This window comes from Grampus griseus (genome assembly GCF_964374135.1).
Source record: "Grampus griseus genome assembly, chromosome: 2".
Taxonomy (NCBI): domain Eukaryota; kingdom Metazoa; phylum Chordata; class Mammalia; order Artiodactyla; family Delphinidae; genus Grampus; species Grampus griseus.
The window spans coordinates 119027195-119045611 of record NC_139018.1 but is presented as its reverse complement, the minus strand read 5'-3'; the positions used below and the strand labels follow the sequence as shown (position 1 = coordinate 119045611).

General features: G+C 43.0%; 1 protein-coding gene across 1 annotated transcript in view; it reads right to left on the bottom strand.

Annotated features, from left to right (window-relative positions):
• The window catches only part of ETFA (electron transfer flavoprotein subunit alpha), an 85529-nt gene extending 75307 nt beyond the window's left edge, over window positions 1-10222 (bottom strand). The window contains exon 1 of the mRNA XM_082647312.1: window positions 10088-10222. Within this exon, the coding sequence (XP_082503438.1) occupies window positions 10088-10126 (39 nt within the window). The 5' untranslated portion in view covers window positions 10127-10222. The remainder of the gene's footprint in view (window positions 1-10087) is intronic.
• Window positions 10223-18417: the final 8195 nt, after the last annotated feature.

Below are 18417 nucleotides of genomic sequence, written 5' to 3'. Positions count from 1 at the left end.
CTGCGCATCCGGAGCCTGTGCTCCGCAACAGGACAGGCCACAATAGTGAGAGGCCCGCGTACCGCAAAAAAAAAAAAAATACAGGTCCCATTACTGAAAAGGTTTTTAAATGAAAGTCATTTCATTATCTTATGACCCATTCATTGCATCTGTAGACTTTAGGGCCCTCTCTTTTATGGGGAAAAAAGGAGCCAAATCTTAAACATCTGAAGGTAACTATTGAAATCAGTAAGAGAGCTGCTCAGAAAAGAATCTCAATCTCTTCAAAACACTGCTACTTAAATTCAAATTAATTCATGCAGACCAGTGCCACCATATATTCTTGGCCATCAACCTTATCTGGGCCCTCTGCCTGGCAATGTTACTATGACATCCTTGTTGGCACTCTCACTCACTCTCCACAGCAACTATTTCCAATATCCCCTTCTGACATTTTTCAAACTGCCAACATAGTCTGCTCCTTACTCTCAGAAGAAAGCCTCGCTTCTTACTTTGCAATGAAAACTGAAGCCATCAGAAGAGAACTGCTTCCCCTTCCTGATATCCAACACAGAAATTCCCACCCCTACTCTATCACAGTAGAAGCTGCTGCAGGTCCTTCCTCCTGGATCTGATCCCTTCATCTGGACTCTGGATTCCATCCTCTCAAATCTAGTCAAACACTTCATTCTGTAATCACCTCTCAGTAACGTTTCCAACCTCTCCCACCTCTCCCTTTTCCTGGGCTCCTTCCCGTAAACTTTAAAACATGTTTGAAGCTCTCCCAATTTTAATGAAACCCAAAATTAAAAATCCATTATCCCACCGTTCACTCCAGCTAATTCCTCATCTCCCATACACACCTCAACTACTGTACTTGTATCCTGGCTTCTGCACTCACCAAAATTACCAACAAATACTTTTCATGCTTACTTCTTCTCTCAAAATGTTTGAAATTACTGACTAGTCCATTCTTACTTCCATTGCTTAATTAATAATTTATCATCTATATAAAAATGACAGATATACAGACAGAGATAGAGGTATCAAATCTCTCTCCTAAGTGCTAGACCTATATAATTAGGTTACACCTGCATATCCAATTGCTTAACTTGTCTCATCAATCACTCACCAACTCAGCAAATCCAAATCTTAACTCATCTTTCCCTTGATCCTCCAGCCCCCTCCCATACTGCTTCTCTGGAGTTCTTCAGGGGATGCACCATCCCCTAACAAGTTGCCCAAACCATGATCTGAGAGTCATATCTGGGTTTTTTCCTCAACTCTCACAGCCAATCAACCACTAAAGCTGTAACAATTCTTCCTTCTAAATATAGTATATCCTAACTCCACTCACTTCTCTCCATCTTTAATTCCACTACCTAGTGCAGGCCATTAACCCTCTCTTATTACTCCAACTGACTCCCAAACCAACTTTGCTCCCCTCCAATCCATTTCTCTCAGTGATCTTTCAATGATAAAAATCCAACGTTATTCTCCTGCTCAAACAAGTCAACTGCTTCCTGCCTCCTTAGGATATGGTAAACTAGACTCCTTAGATTGGCTTACCAGGCATTTATTCTATGGCCTGATCTACCTCCCTAGCCATATATCTTTTGCTCTATTTATAACTAACTTTCGGATACTTGAACTTGCCCTGCTCTTTCTGACCTTTAGCCTGTCCTCACATTGTTCCCTCTGACTTAAGGACCTCTTCCTCTATTACCGGATTAGCTTCCAATCACCCTTAGATTTTCTGCTTAAATGCCAACCCCTCCAAGAAACTTTAGTACAGTGCTGTGGTAAAGAGTACAGGCTCTAGAGCTCCCCTGCCTGTTCTTGTTTTTTGTTTTTGTTTTTAAATTCTCTGGCTGCACTGTGCGGCCTGCAGCATCTTAGTTCCCCAACCAATGATCAATCCTGGGTCCGGGCAGTGAAAGTGCAGAGTCTGATCCACTGGACAGCCAGGGAATTCCTGCCTGGGTTTAAATCCCACCTCCACCATTACTTCTTTGTGCCTCAGTTCCCAGATCATAAAATGTAGATGATGATAACAACAGTAATAATCTCAGAGTTGTTGGGAAGGATTAAATTAGTAATTGTAAAATAAAGCTCTTGGGATAGTTCCTGGAACATAATAAATGCTCAATAAAAGTTAGCATGAAAGCTTCCTGGATCTCCTCCAACTGGTTAACTTTCCTAGCACCAACACAGTACCCTGAATCGACTTCATTACAGCACTTGACCACACGCACCTGATTACTTTGTCTTCCCTTCTTGATTTTGAGTACAGAGGTCATGTCTGGTCTTCTTACCGCTACAACCCCAGCTTCTACTTCAATGTCTAGCACAGAGTAGATGTCTAATAAATGAGTTGAAAATTGCTTCTAAAAACTTCTTCATCAAAAGGATAACAAGCCACAGATTGGGAGAAAATATTTGCAAAACAAAAAATATCTGATAAAGGACTGTTATCTAAAATACACAAAGAACTCTTAAAAGTCAACAATAAGAAACAAACTGATTTAAATATGGGCAAAAGTTCTGAATAGACACCTCACCAAAGAAAATATACAGACGGTAAATAAGCACACGTAAAGATGCTCTACATCATATGTCATTAGGGAACTGCAAATTAAAACAAGAATGAGATACCACTACACATCTATTAGAATGGTGAAAATCCAAAACACTGACACCACCAAATGTTGGTGAGGATATGAAGTAATGGGAACTCTGGTGTAAATTCAAAATGGTACAGCCACTTTGGAAGACAGTTTGGCGTTTTCTCACAAAACTAAACATACTCTTGCCATACAATCCAGCAGTCACACCCTTTGGTATTTACCCAAATGAGTTGAAAACTTACATCCACACAATGGGACTTCCCTGGTGGTCCAGCGGTTAAGACTCTTCTGGACTTCCACTGTAGGGGGATGGGTTCCATCCCTAGTCAGGGAACTAAGATCCCACATGCTGTGTGGTGTGGCCAAAACAAAACTTACGTCCACACAAAAACCTGCAAACGGATATCTATGAAAGCTTTATTCATAATTGCCAAAACTTAGTAGCAATCAAAACGTCCTTCAGGGGACTTCCCTGGTGGCACAGTGGTTAAGACTCCGCACTCCCAACATGGGGGCCCAGGTTTGATCCCTAGTCAGGGAACTAGATCCCACATGCATGCCACAACTAAAATTTCACATGCCACAGCTAAGGAGTCCGCAAGCCGCAACTAAGGAGCCTGACTGCTGCAACTAAGGAGCCCTCAAGCCACAACTAAGGAGCCCTCGAGCCACAACGAAGGAGCCCTCAAGCCGCAACTAAGAAGCCCATCAGCCACAACTAAGGTCCAGTGCAACCTACTTAATTAAAAAAAAAAAAAAAGTCCTTCAGTAGGTGAATGGATAAACTGTGGTACCACTCAGCAAATGGAGTACCAGTCAATGCTTTAAAATAAAAAAAAGAGCCATCAGACCATGAAAAGGCATGGAGGAACTGTAAATGCATATTACTAAGTGAAAGAAGACAGTCTGAAAATGCTACATACTATACGGTTTGACCAATGTGACATGCTGGAAAGGAAGAGCTATGGAGACAGGAAAAAGATCAGTAGTTGCCAGAGGTTGGCAGGGAAAGGGAAGAGCACAGAGGATTTTAGGGCAATTAAACTATTCTGTATCCTATAACAGTGGATACTTATCACCGTACATTTGTCAAAACCCATAGAATGTATAACACCAAGAGTGAACACTAACGTAAACTATGGATTTTGGATGATAATGATGTGTCACTGTAGGTTTTTCAATTGTAACAAATGTACCACTCTGGTGCAGGACGTTGATAGTGAGGGAGGGAAAAAGGGTAATATGGGAATGCTCTGTACTTTCTGCTCAATTTTGCTATGAACCTAAAACTGCTCCAAAAAATAAAGTCTATTTTTAAAAAATCTGTTGCTTCAAAAACATCCTTTTAAACTTCGACTTTATACACTGAGCTATTAAAAAAACAATTTTAAGACTCTAGATTAGTTACTCCTCAAGGTTATTCATTTGAACCACAGAAAATGATGCGAATAACTGTTTTCTTGATTCTCCTGAGAATGAACATAGCTAGGACCATTCCAGATTCACAGGTAAGAAGTTATTTAATTACATACAGTGAATGCTTAAGGATTATAAATGTTTGTTGCCACCTTACACTTAGATCTTCCTTTTGTGTGTGTGGGTGTGCAAGAAGTTTATTGGGGAGTACTCTTGAGAACGACACTCAGGAGGCATCAAGGAAATAGAACTGGGCGGTGGAAGAAGCTGAACTGCAATATTGCAGTGCAGTCACTACAAAGCTCTCAGCTGATCTCACAAGGAACCCTGGAACTAGGATGGCCCTTCAGAGTTGTCCAGAACTGAAGCAAGGGGGCCACAGACTTTGGGTGGTTTTTTGGGATATTTTTAAGAATAATCAAACTAACATGACTGACGCATTCTTTTATTTCTAATTCAACCCTGGAAATAACGCCATGTTTTAAAAAAAAGCAAGATATGATCAAATAAGAACACATACAATATGTACAGAATTAAAACAATGGTAAACAGGTGATTTAAGATAGCCAAAACTCAAAAATGAAGTGGCCTTCTTATCTAAAGAAAATCCTTCACCCTTACTATTACTTCATCAGCCAATAACAACAGTTGTAAAGCACCTTAGTTTACAAAGTAATTTCACAGGTTTCTCTAGCCCCCTAACTAGATTAATGCTCTCCCCAATTACATATTCCCCAAACACCCTATACACCTTTCTGTCACAATGATCACACTTAAAATAATGTGTTCAATATTTGTCTCTCCCAGTCTGTTTGCACCATGTGGGCAGGGATTAGGTCTGTCTCATCCTCCACTGTGAACTCAGTATCTATCTTTGAGCGTGACACATAGTGGGCATTCAATGAATGTTTAGCGACTAACTGAAAAGTTTCCCCCTAAATGATCAAAAACTAAAAAAGCAACCGTTTTTCTCTCATTGATAACTTAATTATCTAAGCAGTTAATATGTGTATCTACCAAGGACAGTACGCAAACTTGCTAAATCACTAAAGAAATACCCCATCATACTTTTACAGAACTTATCTAGACTACTAAGTAGACTTAGTTCCCATCAGTAAAATGTGAAGTTTTCTTCTGCATACCTGCCACATACCCTTGTTAAGTTGACTGGCCTTAATGAGACAGTATTCTTGAAGATAGGATTAAAGGGGTCATCATCCTCTCTCCACCCTTTCAGAGCCAGACTTCTTGAAAACAACGTCCTTAAGCATAAACTCTGCTGCCTCACCTCACTCTTTCTCCTTTACTCACAGCAAACCAGCTTTCACTTCCACTACAACACTGAATCCAGTCTCTTCAAAGTCACCAACAACCTGGGATAGCTAAGTCCAGTGAACACATTTTGGTCCTTCTCTTATTCAACCTTAACAGTTTTGACACTGTTTTTGCTTTTCAGTGTTTTTAGGAGCAACAAAGGAGATTCACTGCTCAGGTGCTCCTGCTGTGCCTTTAACTGTATGTTCAGGTAGTAAACTACCACAGGTGTTAGAAGGAAAAAAAAAGTTGGACTCTAACTCCCTACTGTACAAACCCACTCAAAACCTAAAGTAGTAAGAATAAGTTTAACCTACCTCCCTCACCTTTGAAAACTAAGTGGGGTAATAATGGTAAGGGTGTGGGGGTCATTTTGCTTAACTCAAAAATTAAAAAGCAGGAACAAACTATAAAATCTTTCCAACTTCTACTGAAAAAGATAAATATATAATTAAAGTTACCCATCCCTATTTTAACATACATTTTGTAATTTAAAAACGTGTATTACATTTCTGTACTTTAACCTCCTTAGTAATAAAATATGATAGCTTTTAATCATGACTAGAAATGTCATATGACATTGATTATATTATTAAAAACACAGTCAATTTACTTCACTTTAAAAACAGACAAGACCCTTAAGTAGACACATTGGCAGGAAGCATAATTTTACGAAATTCCCCTTATGCAATAAATGTTTTAGTACCACATCAAACTTGGCTTTCTTCTTTCAAAAGAAATTAAAATTTGCATGTGAATTACAGAGTTCAATCTCATTTATCAATGATAGACCGTGGACTCTGAAAAATGTCATGTTCCTTCATACCAGTTTCATAGCTTCTGAATCAAGGTAGATATGCCTCCTGTCTGGCAATGAATATAGTAACAGGAAGACTCAAATAACCTTGAAAAGTGTTGCTTCACTCTCCATGTAAAACATCTCTTTGGTATCTTAGTCAACAAATCAATTTCAAATGTAAATGAATAAAATAATACTAATAATTCAAATCAATAACCCTGCAAGAATGTTAACTACCTATTTTCCTCTTATTGTGTTCCCCAGATGGAAAACACTTTCATTAACAGATAACATTGAGGACCACTCCCCCCTCACCAAGAGACTTTGCTCAAGGCCACAGATAAATCAAAATGAAAATGGAATTTAGATACCAAATGCGAGTCATTTAACTTACATTCTAACAGTTTAAGGTATCTCTTTTATTTTCACTAGTTGCAATAAATTTACCGTCTTAACCATTTTTAAATGTACAGTTTAATAGTGTTAGACATTCTAACACTTAAGGTATCTTTTTTTCACTAGTTGCAATAAATTTACCATCTTAATCATTTTTAAATGTACAGTTTAATAGTGTTAGCTATATTCACATTATGATGTTAACAGTTTAATCTTTTTAATCTTTTAATAGATAAATCTATTATTAAAAATGTGGTTTTGTAGAAACATATCTTCCTGAATTTACTCATGGTTAGCTACAGAACAATTTATTTAAATTGCAAGAGTGGGGATTCAGATAACTCACTTTGACTTTACGGTATCATAAATGTAAGTAAACAGGAGCCAGACTGAGGGACTTGCACTTTAGAAATCTGGGACAACTTGAGCACCAAAACATTTAAGAGTAGTAATGGATGAAGTAACCTACTGAATGAAGTAAGGATCCATGAGTCCATAAATAAATACATCAATAAGCAAGAAGAAAATGTTCTTTCTTATAATTATACAAAGCTAATAAAAGTAGAAGGAATGGACTTCTCTGGTGGCGCAGTGGTTAAGAATCCGCCTGCCAACGCAGGGGACGCAGGTTTGAGCCCTTGTCTGGGAAGATCCCACATGCCGTGGAGCAACTAAGCCCGTGCGCCACGACTACTGAGCCTGCGCTCTAGAGCCCACGAGCCACAACTACTTAGCCCACGTGCCACAACTACTGAAGCCCGCACGCCTAGAGCCCAAGCTCTGCAACAAGAGAAGCCACCGCAATGAGAAGCCCGCTCATGAAAACGAAGAGCAGCCCCCGCTCGCCACAACTAGAGAAAGACCACGTGCAGCAACGAAGACCCAACGCAGCCAAAAATAAAATAAAATTGATTAATTTTTTAAAAAGTAGAAGGAATGATGAAATTAGAAAAATCGCTATTTTACATCACAGTACTCATTTCTCAGGCAAGAATCATCAACAGATAAGACTAATGGGTGAAAGTCTGATGAGAAACAGAAGAGTTACATCGTTTCAATGTATCTCTCCACAAATTAGTTAACAGATAAGTAGTAATTTGATAGTGGAGAAACCTGCTGAACACTTTAGCCAAGTAATTAACATCACCAATAATGGGATAAACCAACATTATGAGCCTCCTAATATGATCCACTGAGAACACAATACCACTTCTGTGATACTCCTGCCAGTACATAACCTGAAACTAATCAGAGGAAACACCAGACAAACCTAAATCGGGGGACAGTCAACAAAATAGAAGGCCTGTACTCTTCAAAAATGTCAATGCCATCAAAGCCAAAGAAAGGCTGAGGAGTTTTCTAACAAAGACTGAAGAGACATGAGAACTAAATGCAAGGCATGATCCCAGAGTGTCCTAGACCAGAATAAGAAATACTGCTACAGATGCAAACTATTACATAGAGAATGGATAAACAACAAGGTCCTATTGTAGAGCACAGGGAACTGTATTCAGTATCCTGAGATAAACCATAATGGAAAAGAATATAAAAAAGAATGTGTACACACACACATATATATAAATAAATCACTTTGCTGTACTGCAGAAATTAACACACTGTAAATCAACTATACTTCAACTAAAAAACAACAATAAAAAAATACTGCTACAAATGAGTAACAATTGGTAATACCTGAGTAATATCTACAGATCATCGTATTGTATCATTGTTAAACTTGCTGATTTTACCAATTATACTGTGATAATGAAAGATGAACCTCCTTGTTCATAGAACATACACTGAATTATTTAGTATAGAGCATGTCTGCAACATACATATTATATCAGAAAAATAATATGTATATATGAGGAGAGAGAAAGCAAATGTGCCAAACTGTTAATAGCCGGTGAAACTCAGCAAAGGGTTTTGAGAATTCTTTGTACTATTCTTGCAACTTTTCTGTAAGCTTGAAATATCTAAATTTTTAAAGTTAAATATGTATGTGTATTTATGTATCCATTTTACAAGTGTTCCCGCTGTTTTCCTATACCCTTGAAATTCAAATCTCTCAAATGTTCTTAATGACTTTAGAGGAGCTACTCTAAGCATGACTTCAAACTCTGAAAATAAAGTCAAGGTCAAAGTCTTTGGCAAACCACAGCAAAGATTTGGAAATACTGCCTATGTATATTGGCAGTGTTTATAATGACTTAAGCTAGTCATTCCATTTTTTTCTGTTAGTGCTACAAAATAACTGAGTCCTAAATTCCCCCTCCACAACTATTTCACTTATGCCAGACTTCTAACCTGTCCACATAACTATCTTCCAATTACTGTATAGGTAAGAATCTGGCTCTGATACCTGGAATTTTCCCAAATCCATGACTTTAACTTGTTTATGTCTGAGTCATCTGAGGAAAATTTCTGGGGAAGACTGAACACTGACCTGAAGGATGTGGGTTTGAACTTTGAGCGTATATGTGGGGGGGGCAGGGTTGGGATTTTTTTTTTTAAGGGAACAAGAATACATAAGAAAAGGGCCTACAGATATCTAGAAATACTGCCAACTATGTTTCAGGGAGAAAATCCCAGCGGTGGGTATGAAAACATGCATGCACAAGAAAAACTGTAGAAAAAGTACAAAATGTCAGGAAAGTTTCTGACCCAAGTTTAGCAATCTTGTCACTTAACCATCAGAATATCTACAGAATCTACAATATAAATTGTTACTTGACTTGTAATTGGTCAATCTCCAAATACTACTGTCCCATAGCATTAGGAAAACACATATTTTCTATCAGTCTTTCTCACAATAGCAAAATGTGGTAAACTCATGATTTGTAACTAATGAAAGCATCAAAAACTTACCGCTACCAATATCGTTCCCTAGCTATTTAACCAGCAATCTGCTGGTTTAAAAGCAGGTCAGCTTGCAGTAAAAAGACGCCTGCCTTTCAAAATTGGCTACAGCTGTCAGCACAATCACCTAAACGCAGCACTGCCCCATTAGCCAGAGAGCAGAGCAGGTTTCCAAAACCACATTGCCCCTCGCTCGCCCCAGCACTTGACAGTGAGTGGATCCGAAGAGCCGCAATGCATCCAGGGAAAATGTTTAATTCTTCCAGAAACGTCACCTTCCAAGCTGAATTCAGGTTTTAAACTTTTTCCAAGAGGACATGCCGGCGGCGACATTTTCCTCCCTCGGGTAAAGATTCCCCGGGGACTCAGCTGCTCGCTCCCCGTCAAAGGTGGAGAAACTGGCGGCCTGTCAGTGCTGGAGGCTGGGAGAGGGGCTGGGAAGAAGACGGGGAAGAGGAAGGGCAGCGGGAGCGCAGGTTCAGTACTCTGACCTCTGACCTCGACCCCCACCTGGCGGCCCGAAAGGAGGCAAGGGCAGGCCCCAGAACTTTGAGCCCGAGCCCCAGGCCGGGCTGGGCCTGCCAGCGCGAGGGCCAGTCAGGTCCGGGGGTGGCGGTGACCTTCGCCCAGACCTTCACAGGGACAGCAGATCGAGGCTGGACCGTCACCGGGCTCGACCCTTCCCTCACGGACTCACCGCCCGCCAGAACTGCCCAGAAGCCACCGCTCGGAACATGGTCACGGCACCCGTTCGCTTCACACTAGCCTTGAACGTACCCAACTGCACCGCCTCCGCGAGTTACCGTAACGCTCGCGAGACTCGGGAACGAGAGCAGACTCCCCGGCGAGGAGAGCAAGCCCGCGGTTTCTGCCTGCCCACTGGGCGGTCGCGCAGCCAATGGGGCCGGCGGAAAGTTAGGGGCTGGACTTGGGAGTGGGGCAAAGGTGAGGCTTTTAACTAGGAGACGTAGGGGGAAGCCAGGCTAAAGAAAGGCACGGGCAAAGCGGTCCAACTGCCGCTGACCGTAGCCCAGACTGTCTGCCAGCCCCAGTGTGCAACGCTTGTTAGACTGAACTTTCCCACTGAGCTGATGACGTCACTGTCCTGGCTTCCCAGACCTCTGGACGAAGTTCACCTCCCTCACTCTAATCATTCTTCTGCCTGTTCATTTGCTCACGGATATCAATGTTAACCCCTGCAATTTGCTAAATACATTTTCCAGGTCAGGGGAATATAATAAAAGTATGCATAAAATGTTGACCTCACCAAACTCTGGAGGAAACATACGAGTAAACCTATCATTACTATTATGGGAGGGGGGATTCCTGGAATTGGTGATATTTGAGCTGGGTTCTAGAAGGAGGAACCTCCGGAGCACAAACAGGGAAGGAACATGACAGGAAGGTCCAAGGACAAGGGGCAGGATGCTGTGTGCTGCCTGTAGAAGGAAGCAGATTGGGAAAGGTCTTGAATGGGGGAGTAACATGCGGCCCCACCCTAGCCCTCTTCTCTCCCCACTCTTCCTATCCCAGGACAGGCCCACCCACACCCTGCCTTCAGTGCTCTTGACTGCCAAATCTCTTCTGACCTTTGGATCAGCTTATCCACCTGCCTACTGGGCATCTCCTCAGGATGTTCCTCAACACCTCAGACCCCCATATCCACAACTGACTGGGCGTTCCCTTCCAGACTTTATTCTCCTCCTGTATGCCCTTTCACAGGGAATGCTTTCCACCTCCACCCAGCTGCTCAAGCCAAAAACCTGGGGGTCATACTTGACTTGTTTCTTCCTTTCTTCCCTATCCTATGAGTCACTAAATTCTAGCGATTCCACTCCCAGAACAGCTCCCAAATCCATCCAGGACTCTCTACCACGCTCTGTGTTTGCACTGCTGCAGTTGCTTCTTTACTCTTCTCCCAGTTTCCAGTCTTCAATCCATCTCCCACTGCAACCGAAGGGCTCTTTCAAAAGAGCAAACTGGTGATGTTACTCCCCTGTTGAATAATACACTTCAATGGCTGCCCATTGATTTTAGGATAAAATGCAAACCCCTTAACGTGATGTATAAGCCCTGTGTGAGCTGATCTCTTCCTTGCTCTTTTACCCCCTTTCCATCTCCCATGGCCATACAGAATTTCCTTCACATCCTCCAACGCCCTATTCCTTCTGCCTCCCCACTCTCTTCCCCCTTCCTCTCCCCTTTACTCCTTCAACTGTTTAATACTTATTCATTCTTGACATTTCAGCTTGGACTTTCCTCCCCCCAGTAACTCTGAATTAGACCTCTCTTCCACATGCCCCTATTTCTGCCTGTACTTCACCTGTATATAGCGGCAATTGCCACATTGGTTGTAATGGCCTGGTTACTTGTCTGTCTCACCCACCTGACTGTAAGACCCGTAAAGGCAGAGTCTATCCTACTTTTTTTATTAATGTGTCTTCACACCTTGCACAATGCCTGGCTCACAGGAGGCATTCAATCAGTGTTTGTTGGATGAATCCACAAATCAATGAGTGACTTGGCTAAAGAGTCTGGACTTTAAGCAGGGGAGTGATACACTCAGAAATTGTCTCACTTCCCAATTTTCTAACCATCTACCTTTCGATCCTTGTCGAGTCTACCAACAAATCCCACTGGCTCTACCTTCAAAAGATGTCCAGAATCCAACAACTTCCACCAACACGTCTTCATTCCTCCACCACTACCACCTCCCCTCAGGCCCTTATCATCTCTGCCCTGGATCATGGAAGGAACCTCCTGACTGGTCTTTCTGTTTATACCTGTGCCTCCTGAAGTCTCCTCTCCAAACAGCAGACTGATTGTGTGCTCTGCTCAAAGCCCTCTTCTGCCACTGCCCGCTCTGTCACTATGCCCCAACAGAACTCGCTGCTCCTTGTACACACCAAGCAGCTCCCTTCTCTGGCCTTTGCACTCCCATTGTTCCTTCTGCCTGAAATGCTCTCCCCTGGGGACCCACGTGCCTCTTTTTCTCACTTCATTCAGGTCTCTGTTCAAAAGCCACATTTTCAGAAAGGTCGACCTTGGCCACCCTACGTAAAAGAGCCCCCCTCCTTCTGCACTCTCAGTCGGCTTCTTTGACTTTCCTTCTTGGCATTTATCACCAACTGACAGGATGCACGTTTCTATTCATTTGTGTTTCTTGCTAATCTCCCTGCATGGGAATGTAAATTCCCTGGAGCAAGAACTCTGAGCCAACAAACATTCGAAGGGCCCTGTACTTGGCTTTTGCTCTTGCCTCTGTCTGGAATTCCCTTCCCCACTCAGCAGGCCTCTGTTCCACATTTAACACTCAGCTCACATGATATTTCTTCTGTGAGGCTTTCCCCGCCCCTCTAGGATGAACGAACCCTTTCCTCTTCTTCACTCTCCTGGTTCTGTGACCATAAATTGAGCATACGTTACATCCACTTAGAATATGTCTGCGCCCACGTGGTGGGCTGGGGCTCGGGACCCCCTCAGTGAGTCTGCATGTGGGAGGGGCCGTTTAGTATTCCGTATATCACTGCATTTGCCTCCCAACCCAGTTTCCCAGTTGGACTCATAGTCCTATGGAAGTGGAAAGAAGAGGGAAGGGTGCTTTAAGTAAAAACTGAAAGGGGTATTTTACTAAAAACGATGTAAAAAAAAGTGGTCCACAAAGCCACCTCCTCCCCTGCCTCCCCACCCATGACAAAGCAGAACACAAAGGAGGAGAGGAGCTTCCCCACCCCCTCCCCACCTCCATCTCCCACTGGGCAGCTTTGGCACCACCCAGCCTCCGGTGAATCAGCAGCAGCTGTGCCCAGCAGAGGTGCGATGCCAACAGAGACAGGGTGGTTCCTGGCAGAGCCGAGACAGAGCCAAGGAAGAAGCAGAAAACTGCCCAGGTCTATGATAACTGACCAGACCTGCGCATGAGCACAGAGGGGACGCCCCTTGGGACTTCGCCGGGGAGTGGGGGGGAGTTCTATATTCACATGCAGGTCAACAACCACCGAAATGTGTGTACGAAAACGTCTAACTTAGAGGGATTTCCCTGTAGATACTTGGGTGTCTGTTTTTCCCCCTCAGTTATGAGCTGCTCTGATGGCAAGACCCCGTGATTTTTATTATCTGGTTCATGTTTAGTGAGTGTTTGTAGAAATGTTTGTCCAAAGAGAAAAGGGAGTAAGAGAGGGTGGGAAGAGGGAGGAAGGAGTTGCCACAGTCAAGCCCTGAAGACTTACTCCAGTCTCTTTGGAAAAACAGCTCACCTCACCTCTTTCCTCTTCACAGGCCAGTTTCAGGAGCAGTTTCTCCAGGATTCCTGGTGAAAACTTAAAAGAGGAGAGTTAGTGGGATGAACTACAGCCCCAGCTGCTGCAACTCTCTTGGGGGGCCACACTCCTTCCTCGTCAGCCATGCTAGGCTCCCCTTACCGTCAGCTGGCACCTCCTCTGGGCTCAGTGGTTTATCTGCTGATCTGAGCCCTTGACCACCAGGCCCTTCTTAGACCAGAGTTGTTGTACTTGTCCATTTATCATCACAAGTGGGCAAGAGAGTACTGAGAAGCACCCAAGTGGATCACTCTTGGCCAAGATGATGTCTCCTCTTCGTCCCTGCATACAAGGTGCCCAAAATGCCCAGGTGGCGTCTGTAGCTAAATACTTCAGTGGGACTCTTACCGTGTCCTTTGGTGGAAGAGTCCCAGTTTGGAGTCAAAGACCTCTAACCCTGCAGAGCCCGGAGCTGTGAGGTCTGGAAGCCCAATCTCCTCAAGTGCTCACTGAGAGTGATGGTAAAGTAGGCCCCTCCTGCTTCCACCCTTTGGTTCCTGGATCCATGTATTCTTCCTGCTGGGGACACAGCACCATATAAAGGTCTTTGATTCAAGATGCACATGGCATCCCGGAGGATGAACCCCATCCTCATAAAGTATTGCCTCCAAGCTGGTGCTTCAAGTGGGCCTTCAGGAGGTCATTCTGATACCCTATCAGGCCAGCAGCTTTGGGGTGGTAGAGTGTGTGACTGGATCAGTGACTCCTGTCATCACAGACTCATTCCTGCACCTCCACTGCAATAAATTAGGTCCCGGGTTTGACATGATGTTACGTAGGATCCCATGCTGGTGAATCAAATACTCGATAAGCCCTCAGATAGTGGTGCTGGCTAAGGTCTTGGGGGCAGGAAAGGTAAACAGTACCCTGAATATGTGTTAATTCCTATCTGGATGAATCATGGTTCTTCCAGGGTGGAAGGGGTTCAATGTAGTCAACATGTCACCACATGGCCAGTTGGTGTCCTGGAGGAATGGTACCATATTGCTGGCTCATTCAGCAGCAGCAGTAGCTAGAACAGCTTTCTTAAGTGGGAGCCCATGCTACTAGGTTCACACTAGCCTCTCTTGCTGTCACTGTGGCCACTTCATTCATGTACCCTTAGTGCCAGCACTGGGTGGCTGACGGCAGAGGCTGGCTGAGGTCATCTGGCCAAGTGATTTTTTGTCTTCTTGGTTATTTAGTGCCTCTTTCATGGTGAATGCTTGCTGGTGGGTGTTAACATGTGATACAAATACTTTCATACTTGGTGCCAACGTTCACACACCCATCCATCCTTGTGTCTCTATCCCAGACCTCTTTGACCCTAATCCTCCAATCTTTCTTCTTCCAGGCCCCTACTAAGCCATGTAGGCCATTCATCACCGCCCCTGAACTCCTATATATTCTAACCTTGGGGCACCTCTCTGTCCACACAATGTGGATGACCAGGTGCACCTCCTGAAGCTCAGCCCACTAAGAAGAGTTTCCTTCACCACTATTTTCAAGGTCACCCCGGAGTGGGGCTACAATGCAACTGACATCCATTTTCAGTTTGAACTCACATACTGGGTCAACTCTCCATAAACCATATACAGGATTTTCTTCCTCTTGTCTGCTGGTTGTGAGGGATCCTACACAGGGCAGTAAGTGTGAACTGAGGATGGGTGCTGGTATAACATGGGGTGTGGGCTGCCTGCTCAGGCAACTTGGTCATGCTCTCTGGTCCTACTTGTGCTCAATTCCAGATGTACCACTTCCATCCTAGGACAGACTGTTGCTGCCTACCTGATATTATGACTTGGTGGGTTTGATAGAACCCAGCTTATGATGGGTGGTTTCTGACATATGGCTACTTGGTGTGGTTACACCAGCTTCCTTTTTGCAAAAGGCACATAAATCTCTGCTGTAGGTGGCATGGCCTTGCTCCAGGGGCAAGGGCCTATTTTGTGATTCCCAGTGGAGGTTGCCATAAACTTCACACAGCATCTCTTCTACAACTGATAGCACTAATACCAGCTATGGAAACATAAATGGCCTAATAGCAGGACTGCTGGGACTACAGCCTGGACCTGCTGTATAACCTTTTCCTGCCCTGAGCTGCATTAAAGCTGGCAGCCTTTTGTGTCACCTGGTTTATGGGCCAGAGCAATATGTCCAGGTGTGAAATATACCATGCCAAGAACCCAAAGCGGACTACCAGGCGTTATGCTCCCTTATTCATGGTAGGAGGTACAATAATTTATCTCTTTCTTTGGATGGGTTATGTGGCATTCCCCTGACTCTGGACCCCTAAACATCTTACTGATGCTATCGGCCTCTGCGCCCTTATAGAATTTATCTCCCACCCTCTGGAGTACATGTGTCAGACCAAGGCCTCTAATGTGCTAGCCACCTTTTTGTCCATCTGACTGAGTTAATATGATGTCTTTGTTGTAACAGATCAGGATGTGATGTTTTGCAGGATGTCTAAATGGTCTTGATCTCTTCAGTCTGTCTTACTACAGAAGTTGAAAGTTAACATAGCTCTGGAGCAAAACTATAAATGTACTCTAAATGTATAATGTTGATGTTCCATATGAATGCATACTGTGTCTGATCCACTTTCCTCATAGGGATAGGAAAGGACTTATTCACCAAATCGATATCCACATAAAATATACCTGAGGCTGTGTTCATTTGCTCTAGCCAAGATACCCAAACTGGTGTGGTGGCTGCAATAGGGCTCCTACTTGGGTGAGTTTGGGCTAGTCCACTGTCATCCTCTAGGTTTAGTCTGGTTTCTGCAGGGACAATACTGATGAACTGAATGGAAAAATGACGGGATTCCTTTAGACCCGTAAATGTTGCTTCATTGTATGCTGCCAAGGAGGCCCTCTGACTTTTACACATGGTTTTCAATTGCCTGTTAATCACTCCTAGTCTTTTATATTTTTCTCTAGGGCATCAGTGGAGCTTAGTAATTGTCACCCAATGCCATTGTCTTGTAGTTACTATTTCCCTGTATCTCTCAAATGCCTAGCATATTCCCTTCCACAGGCAAAGCATCCCAATTCACCACCAGTGAAAGCTGTAACAATTGAACCACCACTTTACATGAAGGGCTATCTGTATTCCAGCTACTGGCAGTGAGGGTGTCCTCAGTGCTGGTCTAGCAAAGAGTAATACAGCTCCAAATCCCTATCTTATCACCTGCTTTCTCAGACCACTCTCATACTCCTGTTTCTATTGGAAGCAGGCTCTGAGACAAGTTTAAAGTACCTGATGACTATTTGGGGGATGCCCTTAAGATTCACACCTCTGTAAAGGATGAGAGAAGCAGAATGGGGCAGAAGGAGAAGCTGGGAAGATATGTAGGCCTGAACAACAATGCAATGGAATGTGAATTATTCTGTTATTGAATAAGCGGAAAAGCACTGTGTTTATTATGCAATAACACTATTGCCATGCTAAAAGAATACAGTATATGTCAACATTCACAGACTAAACCACATTATTGTCGACCCGTAGGAGAACAACCATCAGAAAAATTAGAAAATTAAAACTGGAATGTATCATCTGTGATATTTGAAACTGAATAGCTCATTACATCAGAATTTCTTCACAAATGGAAAGACTGAAAACAAAGCTGCAACCAAAGTAAATTTCTGTTTGGCTCGTTTGTTAGCCAAACAAGGAAAGCCTTTTTACTGATGGTGATTTAATTAAATTGGGCTTGATCGCAGCAGCTGAGAAAATGTGTCCAGAGAAAATTAACTTGTTTACTATGATTAGATTTGGGGGGGGGGGGTAGAAGAAATGAGGACGTGAAAAGCAACATCAATAATCAATTAAAAATCAAGGTAAATTATTTCAAGTAGTTTTCTGTGGCTTTTGATGAGTTAACAGATGTTACCAATAATGCCCGGTTAGTCTTGTTTATTCAAGGAGTCAATGCTAAGTTTGAAGTTACTGTCGAATTGCCCTCTGTGAATAGTCTGAATGAACAAACTATTCCCTAAGAAGGTGAGAAAACACAAATCAGTACAACCTGAAGTGGAATCTGCTAAGATGTATTACACAGCCAATGGTGGCAAAAATATGTGTGAAGCAGAAAAAGGCTTAGACAAGTTTAAAAACTTGTGAAAATGTAAGGTGTGTAAAGCCTGTAGTTATTCATTGTATTATTTGTCAGCAGCTATTTCCTTGAAAATATTTTGAATCTATCATTTTTCATTGTCTCAGTGTCAGCAGTGAAATTCATTCACTCTCATGGACTCTTATCAGTTCTGTGATTTTTTTGCTCAGAAATAGAAGCTGAACTTGTGCTACTACATAGCAGTTTGACGGTTTAGCAGTGATAAGGTTTTATTGTGATTTTTAGCTCAGGGCCTAGATTGAAATTGTATTCGAATGTTTACAACAGCTTATTATCATAGCCCCAAACTGGAAATGACCCAAATGCCTATTAACTGGTGAATGAATTAACAAATCGTGGTCTATTGTATTCCATTGTGCTATGGACTGAATTGTATTCCCTCCAAATTTATGTATTGAAGCCCTAACCCCCAATTTGGTAGTATTTGAAGATGGGGACTTTGGGAGATAATGAGGTTCAGAGGAGGTCATGAGGGTGGGGACCCGGTGATGGGATTACTGCACCCTTCCTCTCTCCCACATTTGAGGACAGAGAGAGACGGCAGTGTCTGCAAGCTGGGATTACCAGAACCCTACCATGCTGGCACCCTGA